This window comes from Ciona intestinalis, chromosome 11, assembly GCF_000224145.3.
Source record: "Ciona intestinalis chromosome 11, KH, whole genome shotgun sequence".
NCBI classification, from domain to species: domain Eukaryota; kingdom Metazoa; phylum Chordata; class Ascidiacea; order Phlebobranchia; family Cionidae; genus Ciona; species Ciona intestinalis.
Window position 1 is genome coordinate 5,020,777 of NC_020176.2, and position 13,395 is coordinate 5,034,171.

General features: G+C 38.5%; 4 protein-coding genes across 6 annotated transcripts; 3 read left to right on the top strand and 1 right to left on the bottom strand.

Moving 5' to 3' along the window:
- The first annotated feature begins 58 nt into the window (after nucleotides 1-58).
- Nucleotides 59-7,097, top strand: LOC100185347 (stabilin-2-like). 3 transcript variants are annotated; one of them, XM_002123451.4, is made up of 15 exons: nucleotides 62-249; nucleotides 760-958; nucleotides 1,299-1,526; nucleotides 1,728-1,949; nucleotides 2,226-2,372; nucleotides 2,983-3,132; nucleotides 3,484-3,642; nucleotides 3,989-4,135; nucleotides 4,424-4,561; nucleotides 4,865-4,993; nucleotides 5,325-5,495; nucleotides 5,675-5,803; nucleotides 6,119-6,244; nucleotides 6,485-6,624; nucleotides 7,016-7,097. In XM_002123451.4, exons 2-15 carry the CDS (start codon nucleotides 898-900, stop codon nucleotides 7,022-7,024), a joined length of 1,956 nt encoding a protein of 651 aa, XP_002123487.1. In that variant the 5' UTR covers nucleotides 62-249; nucleotides 760-897; the 3' UTR covers nucleotides 7,025-7,097. The 3 variants fall into 3 exon arrangements, with proteins under 3 accessions (XP_026692681.1, XP_026692680.1, XP_002123487.1); XM_026836880.1 differs by lacking the exon at nucleotides 7,016-7,097 and having other exon boundaries at nucleotides 59-249; nucleotides 4,427-4,561; nucleotides 6,485-6,654; XM_026836879.1 differs by lacking the exon at nucleotides 7,016-7,097 and having other exon boundaries at nucleotides 61-249; nucleotides 6,485-6,654.
- Nucleotides 7,098-7,197: 100 nt separating this feature from the next.
- On the top strand, nucleotides 7,198-8,662 carry LOC104266251 (gastrula zinc finger protein XlCGF67.1-like). Its single transcript, XM_009861995.3, has one exon. The coding sequence runs from the start codon at nucleotides 7,695-7,697 to the stop codon at nucleotides 8,346-8,348; it is 654 nt and encodes a 217-aa protein (XP_009860297.1). The 5' UTR covers nucleotides 7,198-7,694; the 3' UTR covers nucleotides 8,349-8,662.
- A 35-nt stretch (nucleotides 8,663-8,697) lies between these two features.
- On the bottom strand, nucleotides 8,698-11,967 carry LOC100182986 (testis-specific serine/threonine-protein kinase 2-like). Its single transcript, XM_002123522.5, has 5 exons — nucleotides 11,782-11,967; nucleotides 10,856-11,086; nucleotides 9,646-9,870; nucleotides 9,197-9,369; nucleotides 8,698-8,887 (listed from the first exon to the last, which is right to left on the bottom strand). The coding sequence occupies exons 1-5, from the start codon at nucleotides 11,923-11,925 to the stop codon at nucleotides 8,698-8,700; spliced, it is 963 nt and encodes a 320-aa protein (XP_002123558.3). The 5' UTR covers nucleotides 11,926-11,967.
- A 104-nt stretch (nucleotides 11,968-12,071) lies between these two features.
- On the top strand, nucleotides 12,072-13,339 carry LOC104266275. Its single transcript, XM_009862062.2, has 4 exons — nucleotides 12,072-12,113; nucleotides 12,170-12,305; nucleotides 12,687-12,842; nucleotides 13,214-13,339. The coding sequence occupies exons 1-4, from the start codon at nucleotides 12,073-12,075 to the stop codon at nucleotides 13,301-13,303; spliced, it is 423 nt and encodes a 140-aa protein (XP_009860364.1). The 5' UTR covers nucleotide 12,072; the 3' UTR covers nucleotides 13,304-13,339.
- The last annotated feature ends 56 nt before the right edge of the window (nucleotides 13,340-13,395 follow it).

Below are 13,395 nucleotides of genomic sequence, written 5' to 3' on the forward strand. Positions count from 1 at the left end.
TTTTAATGGTGGTTTCTTTACTGTTTACAGATAAAAAAAACACGCAATATTGGCAAATTGGCCCAGTTTACAATTTTCCAGGAATATTAGGATCCACCCTGATAGAATAAACACTATGCAAATGAATAAGATTTCTCCTGTAGCTACGAAATAGACGACTCCGTTCAATTAAATAGCCATGCACATTAACATATTACTCTATTCCCAACGCAGTAACTATAAGAGTCTCTGGGTTCGAATCCCGCCACGGTAAGTTCGCTTTAACGTGTGTCTTGTTCATGTATGAACGTAGAGCAAGGGCTTTGTGTTACGTATGCTATTGTTGTGTGAGTAAACGGTCACGCCTTTTATCCCTTAGGTTTTACCCTAGCGTGTTGTAACGGCTGTTGTTTGGGACATGGTTTTTATTCATTTTTTTCCATTTGGTACTAAAGAAAAAAAATTACAGAAATTTATAACCATACCCTCACGACTCTTAACGACCGTTGTTAAATATAGGACAGGCATATGCCGCCTATCATGCGTTCCCCCACAGTACTTTATTTATATAACCTATACGCAATTTGAAACAGATATTAAGTTACACGATATCGCTACTTTAAACTACGTGTAATTCCCCCACGTATGTTACGACTACGTCCATTACCCCTCGTTGCAGCAGTTACCGCCATAACCTTGATATTGTTACAACGCATACGATCATAACTTGAATATCGCCTCCAGCCACGCCACTATATTGATACAGACATCAAAACACAGGGTAACTCGTACCGGTCACCGATGAGACACGGAGGAAGTTAAAGCTTCTGCAACGTCGCTTCTAGATTATCCATTGTTTCTGCATCCGGCGAGAATACGGTTTCTAGAATTCTGTTTATTGTGGAATATTAATCAAGAATGAAGATCTTGGTGTTTGTTCTTCGCTTTATGTGTGTAGCGTTGGTCGAATCGCAATTTGGTGAGTTTGCATTTTTTTGTAGTTGCATGTTCGCATGTTTGTATGTAAGTGTGTTGGTGTGTGCGCAAGTATATGTAAACTTGTACAGACTATATCGTCGCAATATTGGTGTATAGTTGCACGCATATGTATTAGCACATACATGCTGTTTCTGTACGTATAATACAATATATGTGATATAACTCTAAACTTTGTAAACAGAACACTGGTGCTATAACTAAGCCCCGCCACGGGAGGATAAATAAGTTACGTTCATTCGTTTACTCATATACAGTAAACTTACAATGTGCTGAAATATTGAACTAAAACTTTATTTTATTTTAACGCCATCTCCATACAGCGGGCCTCGCATTCCAACGTCCATGCACGGTTTGTCAGACTGGAGTTTCATCTTTGCAGTTAAACCTGCCGTGTTTAAATTCTCTTATACCGGGTCTACAGAATTTACAAGGAGGTCAAACCTGCCAACAATTTGCGCAGTGTGTCGCAATACCTGGATCATATGGTCGAGGGGTTTGCCAATGTTATGCTGGCTACACGGCCGTGTTATACTCGTGCGTGCCAACCGGTGAGTTATAGGTTGTATATAGTAGAGTGGGGAGAGACGGGACATTTTCAGCTCATATTATCCAAATATCCAAAAACGGTTACAAACGTGGTAACTCGTAAGCAGGCATGAAGTGTATGAAACAGAACACCCATGTTATAACAAGTGTCGTTATCCGCCATGCGGAGATAAGTTAGTTTCATTCAACATTCATCCTCGCAGGGCAACAAGCTATAACCAGCCTCATAACGCAATTGATAAACCGACGCCCAACATCAACCGGACCAACTATAGCAGCAAACTTTAACTGCCGACCTCAATGCAATCTTGCAAGTGCGGAATGCTATCTACGGTCTACAGCTACAAGCCAAACCTTTGCTTGTGGATGCAAGGCAGGATTCCAGGGCAACGGTTATAATTGTATACGGAGCCAGATTCCGCAGGGTAAGAATAAGCGGTTGTTTCAACAACTAAATGAATATATTAGTGAAAGAACTATAAGCGGTCAAACGGATACAATTAGCACATAATATTCCATATTTCCTAGTCCTGTTGAAACAATTAACAACGCTACTTAGAGTTATGAGGATACGAATATATAATTCTGTAAATCTTCTTTGATTTCTACTAAATGAGACGACAAAATAAATGGCAAACATGGGCAATCTAATACCAAACGTGTCTGTACCGTATTACCCCAACATATTACATTACTTTTAGTTGGCAATAACAGCTCGGCAGTGTCTTGCGCCGTCCGATGCGATCCAGTGAACGCAGTATGTGTCAACAGTCCAGGTTCTACAACCAACGTGTGTCGATGCAAACCTGGATTTACTGGGAATGGTGTTCAGTGTACGCCCATTCCTGGTGAGTTACTTTGTGTATGAATACACCATATGTGTCTGGTGTATAAGAAGATACCCATGTTATAACTCGACAGTGAGCATGAGGTGTATGAATACACCATATGTGTCTGGTGTATAAGAAGACACTCATGTTATAACTCAACAGTGAGCGTGAGGTGTATGAATACACCATGTGTGTCTGGTGTATAAGAAGACACTCATGTTATAACTCAACAGTGAGCGTGAGGTGTATGAATACACCATGTGTGTCTGGTGTATAAGAAGACACCCATGTTATAACTCAACAGTGAGCATGAGGTGTATGAATACACCATGTGTGTCTGGTGTATAAGAAGACACTCATGTTATAACTCAACAGTGAGCATGAGGTGTATGAATACACCATGTGTGTCTGGTGTATAAGAAGACACTCATGTTATAACTCGACAGTGAGCATGAGGTGTATGAATACACCATGTGTGTCTGGTGTATAAGAAGATGCACAAGCAGCATAAAAGGTAAATTGTAAGCGGGCACGAGGTTTTTGAAACAGAACACTCTTGTTATAACGAATGTTGTTGTCGCGCCACGCAAGGAAAAGTTACATTCATTCATTCCTGATATATTTAAAGGATCTGTAGCTTCAAGGTGTCTACCAAGTTGTCACCCAACGTTGGGACAGTGTGTTTACAACTCTTTAAACACACGATACGAATGTCAATGCAGGCTTGGGTACAATGGCAATGGTTATGCATGTTCTGCTCAGACTCCAACTAATACAGGTTTTATTTACTATTTCCCCCCATGTTACATCACTGGTCTTACACACTCATAATGGTGTTAATGTTACACTTAAACTAAATAAACTTGCCACCATTGTGGTGTGTCCTTGGGCAAAACTCTTAATGACAATAGCTCCAACCCTGTGGTCACTGATGAGTTGTTTAAATTGTCAGCCATACAGAAAACAATCACCCACAAACTTACATATATGATGATTCGTAAGCGGGCACGAGGTGTATGAAACAGGTTTTGCTCGACTAATACTCCAGGATAAATAAGTTACATTCATTCAATTGTCATCCAAAGCTAAGCTTTTCTGTTGCTTAATTTATTACCTCACAAACGTACAGGAAACATTGGAACGCCCCAAAGAACTTGCACACAAAGATGTCATCCAAGGTTGGCGCGATGCAATTACCTTCCCCTGCCCAATGAATACAGGTGTCAGTGCAATGCAGGTTATACTGGTAACGGGGTTTACTGCGTTCCCAATGTTACTCCTGTACCAGGTTAGTAAGGTTGTTGTTATATTAGTTCATACCAAGGTATATTTTAAGAAAAGTGTTGGGTTCAACTAAATGTTGGGTTCAACTAAATGGCCACGCTTTATAACTGACGCACTTACCAATTCATTTTATATATAGCATGTTTTAACATGACTTTACACCATATAGTATTTACCATGCTTGCTATTTACTGTGTGTTTCAAATTAATGACTTTTGTTTTACTACCAATTTCCTTTTCTTTAATATTTAATTATTTTATTTAGGATCCTGTTTTAGAAAAGATAAATAAGAATTATGTTATTGATTCATTTTCAATTAATATCTTAGTTTCAATTAATATTTTTTCAGTACCCACATCACAATGCGTTCTTCCCTGCCACCCCACATTGGCATCGTGTGTTTACAACTCCGTCGATCGCCAGTTCGATTGTGTATGCAACCAAGGTTATAGAGGCAACGGGGTGTTGTGTGTAGCTGAATCTGAAGTTGTTCCAGGTAAATATAGACCAACTACGGGCTTAATCTACAGGCTAAAGTCAAAGGTCCCATGACATATCATGCTGTAGGACCTCACCCATATAGAATAGAATGTGCATATACAATGTTGGGGTAATGGCCCAAATATTGGTCCTAATAAAAAGACTTTTACAATATATTACCTATACACAATTACAATTTACTGTTTTATAGTGTATATACAATGTTGGGTAATAGTAAGTGGCATATATGCCTCAGTGTAAGACCTCACCCATATACAAAAGGTAAAAACTTTAATTATTCCAGAAGGCACAGGCCCGTACTGCGTGCCCGGTTGTGATCCCCAATATGGAGTTTGTGAGTTCAACAACGCATTAAGACGGCACACATGTAGGTGTGCAGATGGATATGAAGGAAATGGAATCACGTGCACCAGGATATCAAGTAATATACATACTGAGAGTTGGGTTTATGACATGTTTTGAGTTACATAACATGTATTACCAATAGGTGGATCTTTTTTATTACTTTATGTTTAAAACAGGTTATGGGTAACCTAACTTGTTATTAATAATACGATTGCATTAATTTTATCTTGAGCGAGTAATAACAATTGGCGATTGTTGTTTTGTTGTTAATTCCCATGTCTTCTCGTGCCCGCTTACGAGTTACCACGTATGTAACATTGTAGCTATAAGTGATCTTTTTTTCCTAATACATGCAATAATCATATTATTCCATCTTCAGCCACCACGTGTCGGCGACAGTGCCATCCCACAGCCGCATCATGCTCGTATAGCCCAAGTTATGGAAGATACAGATGTCAATGCAATAGTGGTTACATTGGTGATGGTGTGAGGTGTACACCAGTGTTTGGTGAGTCTGCATTATTTTTGAATGGATAGAATAGAAAGTGTATCGCCCAAACCCCCACACCTTATGCTATTAGGTCATCGTTTAACTGGAGGTGTTTGGGCGCCTGGGATGTAGGTTTATCACCCAAACACCCAGAGTGCTACCATCTAGACCCACTGAGGCAGTATATAGACACTCAATAATAGAGATTCCATTCAATAAGGGTAAGGTCTTTAGTGAGACACACCTAAGGAGTGAGAAACATATGAAATTTGTTTTAGTAGCAAAATTATTATTAACACATTTGTGATAAATCAAACGTTTTTATTAAATCACTCGCATTTTATTCCAGTCCCAACCTCTTTCACCCCGGTAGTCGTCCTTCGTTGCCAACCCCCTTGTTCAGCGTTGGCAACTTGTGTATTAAACCCAACAACTCAACAACGAACATGTGAATGCCTGGATGGCTACAGTGGCGATGGACAAACTTGTACGTCTAATGGACCAGGAACTGGGGGCGGGGGTTAGTTAACTTGAACACAATTTGACTTTTATGATAACAAAATAACTTTATTTGATTACTTGTTTTAAAACATTTCTTAGTTGCTTTGCTATTTCTATATTTTAATAATCAGTGTTGATTTTTTTACTTTAATATTTTAAACTGATGTATTCACTATTAACCTATAAATTTTATGTTAGGACAAAGGGTTGTGGGGTGTCAACATACTTGTCATAACGATGCTTTCTGTTTGGTAACGGAAGGCAATGCTGAGGGAGTGTGTACATGCAAACGGAATTTCCGGGGAGATGGTGTCAATGCCTGCTTTAGTAAGATTACTTCTAACATAATTTTTATTTGTTTTTATCTTTTTGATCATGGTAGCAAAGATCAAATTATTGACACATGAAAGAGAATGGAATCAAGAGCGAAATGACAGTTGTTAAAACAAGCCATGGATAGAAAGTATGAAAAACAACATCATTAGTTAATAGTTGTTATTGTTGAACCCAAAAACCAAAATTAATTAATATATAATGAAAACATTTCCTGTTTTTTCGAAAAAGGCATCACATTATATTATGAATGCTAACACAATAAAGGTATTTTTGATACAGAAACATTTAACACCTTTTCCATTATAGGGCAAAGCAACCGATGTTTGAAGAACTGTCACTACCAAGCTACGTGTAAACGTGTGGGGTTAGCGCACCAGTGTGTGTGTGATGAGGATTTTATGGGCGATGGAATCAACTATTGCACCTCAACAGGTAAAGCTACATATTTTTTTAATTATCTCGTCGAAAATGATAGCGAAGATTTAAAGAACAAAAAGAAGGGGATCAACATTAAAAATACAGTTTGTACAACACGCTATGGATAAAATAAATTAGTGATTACACTTTACCTATAGTTTATAGAAAGACAAGTAAGTTATATCTCAACAGTGAGCTTAAGCTGTATAAATACACCCAGTATAGCTGTTTAGTATAATAACATTTTATTGACAGTCCCCGAGCAATCACTTGCTTGCAACAATGTATGTACATCCAATGCAAGATGTGAAATTATAGCAGTAGACGGCAACCAAGCTATAACATGTATTTGCGATGATGGATACGCTGGGGATGGATTCTCTACATGTAACCCTGTAAGTTTGACTTAATAAATTAGGTTGCACAATGGTTATACATGTTATTCCATATGCGTAAGGTCCTACATTCATTCATTCATATTCTATATGGGAGAGGTCCTACAGCAAAACAAGCTATGGGAACAGGAATTTAGGCCCAGGTCCCAGTACCCCAACATTGTATATGCACATTCTATAAGGGTAAAGTCCCACAGCCAGGCATGCCATGATGAATCGGAGTTAGACCTTACTTGCACATTATATCATACAAGTTACATAATATGTTTGTGTTTGCGCAAAAAAGTAAGAAGCTATATAAAATATTATTGTGTATGTACAATTTTAATGGTTTACATGACTACCCTGGTCATTATGTTTGAACTTTAACTTAAAATAATTTTTATTACAGACATCTTGAAGAAGGCGTACTTACAAAACATGATTCACTTTATTAACAACATTTTGACTTGTACAATAAAATCAACTTTTAACAGATTGTTATTATTTGTATTTATCATTAAAGTTCTTTAAATATGACAGTAATTTAGGTATTTTATCAAAAATGGGCTTTCTATGAAAATAAAAAATGTTTTAGACGTCTATGTTTTGCATTTGAATCCCGCTTTAGGGGATTTTATGTTTCGTTTGCAAATGCATTACGAAAATTATGGATGAGTTTTGTTTAGTATGTACCGTACAGTGAACAGAATAAGATAGATTGTTAGTGTACTATGGTTATAGAAATAGGAGGCATTGGCCAAAACGACTAGGTTTACAGGCTACTGTATAAAGTATAATGTTATGATATTATGGATTTTAACTTGTTACAAACAATCTGCAAGTATAACAGACTTCTAAAATAACAGAACGTCACATAAATAACGATAAATGTTTCACCTAAATCTTTAACATTGGGGTTTTTAGTATACCAATATAAACTATAGATAGTGGGTTTACCACTCCTCAAATTTTACTAACGCTATGTATATATTAACACTAGTACGGTAGTCCTAGCCTGATTTACCAGATAATTGGCTGGATTCATTTAGATAGAATAAAGGATATTGTTAAATTAGCAATCGCTTGCCATGGCTTCTGTAAAAACAATATTTCCTTGGATGATTGACAGCCAGGAAGATAAAAAGTTTGGCGACCATGACCCATATTTGTCACATATGGAGAACCATTGTGTGAAAAAAAGTGGGGGAAATAATAAAGTAAAAGATGGAAAAGAAAATATTGTTGGGAAAAGTGGTTCTGTGGAGAATAAACATATTTGCCCGGTATGTGAAAAGGTGTTCACAAGTAAAAACAATTTAAAACAACACCAGAAGAGACATAATGGAAGGCAATATCATTGTGATCAATGTCCACAGTCGTTTTATAGAGCGGGGAGGTTGAAAAGACATAAAAAGGTTCACACTGGGGAAAAACCCCACAAATGTGAGGTTTGTTCAAAATCATTCAATGAGGTCGGGAATTTAAAAACTCACATGAGGATACATACTGGTGAAAGGCCATACATATGTGATGTATGTGATAAGACATTTAACCAACCGAACACATTGAAATATCACATGAGAACTCATACAGGGGAGAAGGCCTACCCGTGTGCTATTTGTGGTAAAGCATTCACATATCCGTATGCCGTGAAACGACACTTAAAGATTCATTGGAAGAAAAAGAAAACTTCTATAAAAACAAATGTAGATGTGGTCGAAATAATGGTCGACCTTTCTTAATTGTTCATTTTTTTTATTGTTGATATTTCTTTCAGTAGTGATTTTCAGATCAATATTTTATAAAGAGATCAAACGGTGCTTTGTAGCGCTTAATATGTATATTTTATGCTTTGAAATTAATTTATCCAGAAACACTTCATCACGGTTAAAGTCTTACTGTATGGCTGATAAAATTTTATAAAATAAACTGTTTCTAAATTTGTTTGTCTTCTTTTTGTTTTTTCATTGGCGATTTTTTTATGTACGGATAGTTAGGTTCCACATTATTATGGAAATTTACGCAAACTATACCAACCACGCAAGAGTCATGCGAAACATATTTTGTTAATCCATGATTTGTATTTTTGTTTCAAACTTGATGTTGAAGTCCGGGTGTAAGATCCGCATGAAACCATCTGTGACGTAATATTCCTTGCATGGTGGGTCGATGACGTGGGTGAGGACGTAATATACTGCCAATGAGCTCACTAGCTATGACGCTCACTTTGTTGGAGCGGTGGTGTGTGACGTCACCTCGCTTTTGCATCTTTACCATGGTTCTATAAACATAAGTACCAGGTGACAACGGTAGGCAATCGGGGTCGTAACGACTGGCTTTAATACGCTCTATATAGTAGGGTGGGAGAATATGGGACACCTTTTTATATTCTATTTTCTCGTCTTATTTGGTAGTAAACAAAGAACGTTAAAAAAATTAAACAACCATATACTCACGACTCCCATATACCGTTGTTATTTGTTCAAAACACGATCAGGATATTAGGATATTATGTCATAAACGTGTCTTATATTACCCCACAGTATTATAAAGTAAACAACCTTCGTTATTATTATAGAGGCCTCGCTACCTTATATCGGTATCATCGAACGGCATAGCTCCAAACACAGTGATGAACACGACGACGCCAGTTGCCCAAACATCGGCGCTCATAGGGTTGTGAAGCTTTCGTTCCAATATTTCGGGTGAGGCGTAAGCGGCAGATCCACAGAATGTGTTGGACAGCCAACCCTGCCCACCGAGCTAAAGGTGATGAATAAGTTTATGTTGAATGGGGAACTATCATGTTGGAAAATATATTCATATATTCTAACATGAAGGTGTAAGAACACCACGTATATCTCGATACATTAATGTAACTTCTTTATCCTCGTGTGGCAGGGTGACAATGACGATAATCGTTATAACATGGCCACGAGAGAATAAATAACTTGCATTCATTTATTCATTCATTGATTTCAAGCATACCAATAGGCTCGGAAGTAGTTTACACCCATTCAGTCTTAAATCATAATGTACTTGCGCGTGGTCTTTACTCGTTCTTGTAGGAAACCTCCTCGCGAAGCCAAAGTCGCATAATTTGGCCTGGTAAGCCGCTCCTTTGCATCCAGGTACAACGTGTAAAAGGATATTCTCACATTTGATGTCTCGGTGGGAGATGTTGTTATGATGGAGGTAGGAACCTGCTCTGCATACGTCAGCAATGACAGGCCGCGCTACCATCTCGTCCATGCTTCCTTTCGACTGTGGTATGCGACTATGTGTTATGTTTATGGTAATTGTGTTTAGGCGGTTTAGGCGTATATGGTGGATTATTTGTATAATTATGGAGTAGTTGCTGTCGAGAAATGACATGCGTGTCGTCTTATACACCAAATGTAGATACATTGCATTCATACATACATGTAATGCATACTTTATGTATGGCACGATCGTCAAGTTGTGGGTGTCTTCTTAACGTTTGCTTCTCATTTTAAACTACAAAACTAAACGCAAGACACGCGTTGCAAAAGCGCTTTAAGCAAAGGACGCGACGGGCGCTGATTTCAGCAACGCTCAAATCGTTGAGCTGAGTTTGTTCTGAATGCTTCACTTTAACAGTCGTCGGTTGTTCTAGTTTAGTTTGGTGTAGTTTGTATGAAAAGCACTGTTTTGATTCCCTCGGTTAGGTAATGGATTATATAGATGCAGCGTGAATTTGCGACTGTATAAATAAGAACTGTAGCGTATGAGCATGAGGTGTATGAATACACCATGTGTGTCTGGTGTATAAGAAGACACCCATGTTATAACTCGACAGTGAGCACGAGGTACGAATACACCATGTGTGTCTGGTGTATAAGAAGACACCCATGTTATAACTCGACAGTGAGCACGAGGTGTATGAATACACCATGTGTGTCTGGTGTATAATAAGATGCCCATGTTATAACTCGACAGTGAGCATGAGGGGTATGAATACACCATGTGTGTCTGGTGTATAAGAAGACACCCATGTTATAAGTCAACACTAAGGTGTATGTATACACCATGTGTGTCTTGTGTATAAGACACCCATGTTATAACTCAACAGTAAGCATGAGGTGTATGAATACACCATGTGTGTCTGGTGTATAAGAAGATGCCCATGTTATAACTCGACAGTGAGCATGAGGGGTATGAATACACCATGTGTGTCTGGTGTATAAGAAGACACCCATGTTATAACTCGACAGTGAGCATGAGGTACCTTAACGTGATCCAGTAAATCTCCATTATGAAAATACTCTGTTACAATATACAGACGAGCCGGGTTCTTTGTCTCGAAGATCTCGAACACTTTAACAATCGACGGATGTTCTAGTATTGAAAGAACTTCTACTTCGCGCGGGAGGAACTTTTTTCTAAATACTTCTGGCGCGTCATCGCGGGAAATGATCTTAATGGCGATGTCTCTTTTCATGGCAATAGAGCAAGCACGCTGTGAGTAACCATGTGTTATAAACGAATATAACTTGTTTATCCTCGCTTGTTTGGCCAACGACAGTCCTTATTACCTGGGTGTTCAGTTCCAACACACCTTATGCCCGCTTACCAACTCTTTGTTTTTTTTTCTTACTTTTAAAATCTATATATACGGCATAACATATGTCATATGTGGACTCTGGTTCATTCAGACGTCTACTGATATGCCTCGCGATATAGACCCCACTTCGTAAAGATGTATGAAACAGAACACTGTTATGAATGAATGAATGTAACTTACTTTATCCTCGCGTGGCCGGAAAACGACAGTCGTTATCACACGGGTTTAACACCTCGTGCCAGCTTATGAGTTACCATGTATGTTACTTTGTGGGTGATTATTTTTTTTGATTTTTTCATATTTTTTATTTATGGCTGATAATTTGGACAACCCATTAGTGACCACTGGGTTGGAGCAATTGCCGTGAAGTGTCTTGCCCAAGAACACATACACCCACAATGGTAGCAACGTCGAGCCTTAAACCCATAACCTCTGGGTTACAGGCAGGCGCGCTAACCACTATACCATGGCGCCGGACGTACGTTATAATGAAGGCAGTTGCCCCGCCATGCGAGGATGAATCGGTTACATCCATCGATAAGCATTTGCAGTAGCACGAAACTTAATCACTAAACCTTCAATTTAGTTACCTTTACTTTACTATACGTCCCTTGTCCGATTGTATTCCTTAAAATATATCCCTTTGAACGTAGCATTTCAGTTTCCGAACATGGTATCGGCTTGGGGGGTTTCCGGATCGTTAATCTTTCGCTGCATTCGGCGCTAGTTTGCATTTTGGTGGAAAATTTGTAAAAAATCGAGATATTCCCATTTTTTATTAAATAAAATACGCCAATTATGCTGACGCAACGTCATAGTAGGGTATGTTACGTCATAACAATGAAAAATTGCACTATAAACCATAGTTATGCTTATTGCATATGTGGTGTGACCCTGTAGTTAGAATGAGCAAACCTAAAAAGTAAGATAGTTATGTAATGTTTTAACGCATCCTGTTAAACTTAATTTGTTTCCCAGACCCCAAGACATCGGGTTCTACGCCCTTGAGAAGAAAATTGGTTTTACAGATTTAAGATTTTTATTGCGTGAGACGTCACATAATAACAGCGAAGTTTCGACGGACGAGACGAGACCACCTTGCACCAGTGTAAAGGTATGTGGGGCAATTCGGTACGCAGTGAATAAATTTAACTTATTTAACCTCGCATGGCGGGGCAAGGACAGTCGTTATAACACGAGTGTTCTGTTTCATACACCTCGTGCCCGCTTACGAGTTACCATCACGTATGTAACTTTGTGGGTAAATGTTTTTCTGTATGGCTGACAATCTGGCAACACATTATTGATCACTGGGTTGGAGCAATTGCCTGAAGCATATACAATGGTGCCAGTGTCGAGCCTCGAACCCTTACCCTCTGTCCTAGAGCTACGTGTCTGTTCGATTTTGGCCGTGTTTCTGCTATATCGGTGTATAAGGTTCATTATGTATTGACTTTAAATACATCTTTATCAATAAATTGTCAAACTTTCCCAGACGAGCGTCAAAACCACTTTCACCGCTTTCAAAACTCGGTATCACGTCCGGACGCTAGATAGCGCTACGGAGGTAGACATGCCGAAGAAGAGACGACGCTTGCGGAAACGAAAAACAAGTTTCGACGCTAAGATTGGAGATCAACTTAAAGCAAAGGCAAGTTTGGTACAGATTTGTAATTGTTTCATTGTCTACGCTATATAGGGTTATTTACGCACAGTTTTTGCACACGCCTTAATTTGTACAGATAGTAGTACATCTACTCATGGCCCACTGAAAGATATTTCTGGTCGTATGTGTCCTTGGAAAATACATTTAACGAACATTGCTCCAACCCAGTGATCACTAATGGGTTGGAACACCCTAGATGCTGGTGTCTAGATAAAATCTCAAGACGCCATGAACACCTTTAGCTCGGGGACAACTCTTTAAATGCCCTTTAACGATACCCTTGTCTGAGCCACTTATAGCACTGAGTCTCGAATCTTGTAACGTCTAATCTTAATATATTCCACCACTCTTTACAGACTCCAACAAATGCCACGGAATATCCGAAGTCTGCTACACAGCCTCAGCACTTCCAAATGGGAGACCACCCCACCAACAAGAAACCATAAAATTTTGCCTCTAAAGAAATAAAACACAACTTGAAACGTTGTTTTGTTTACACATTTTAATAAAATTTGAAATCAAATTAGAATTTAACCTA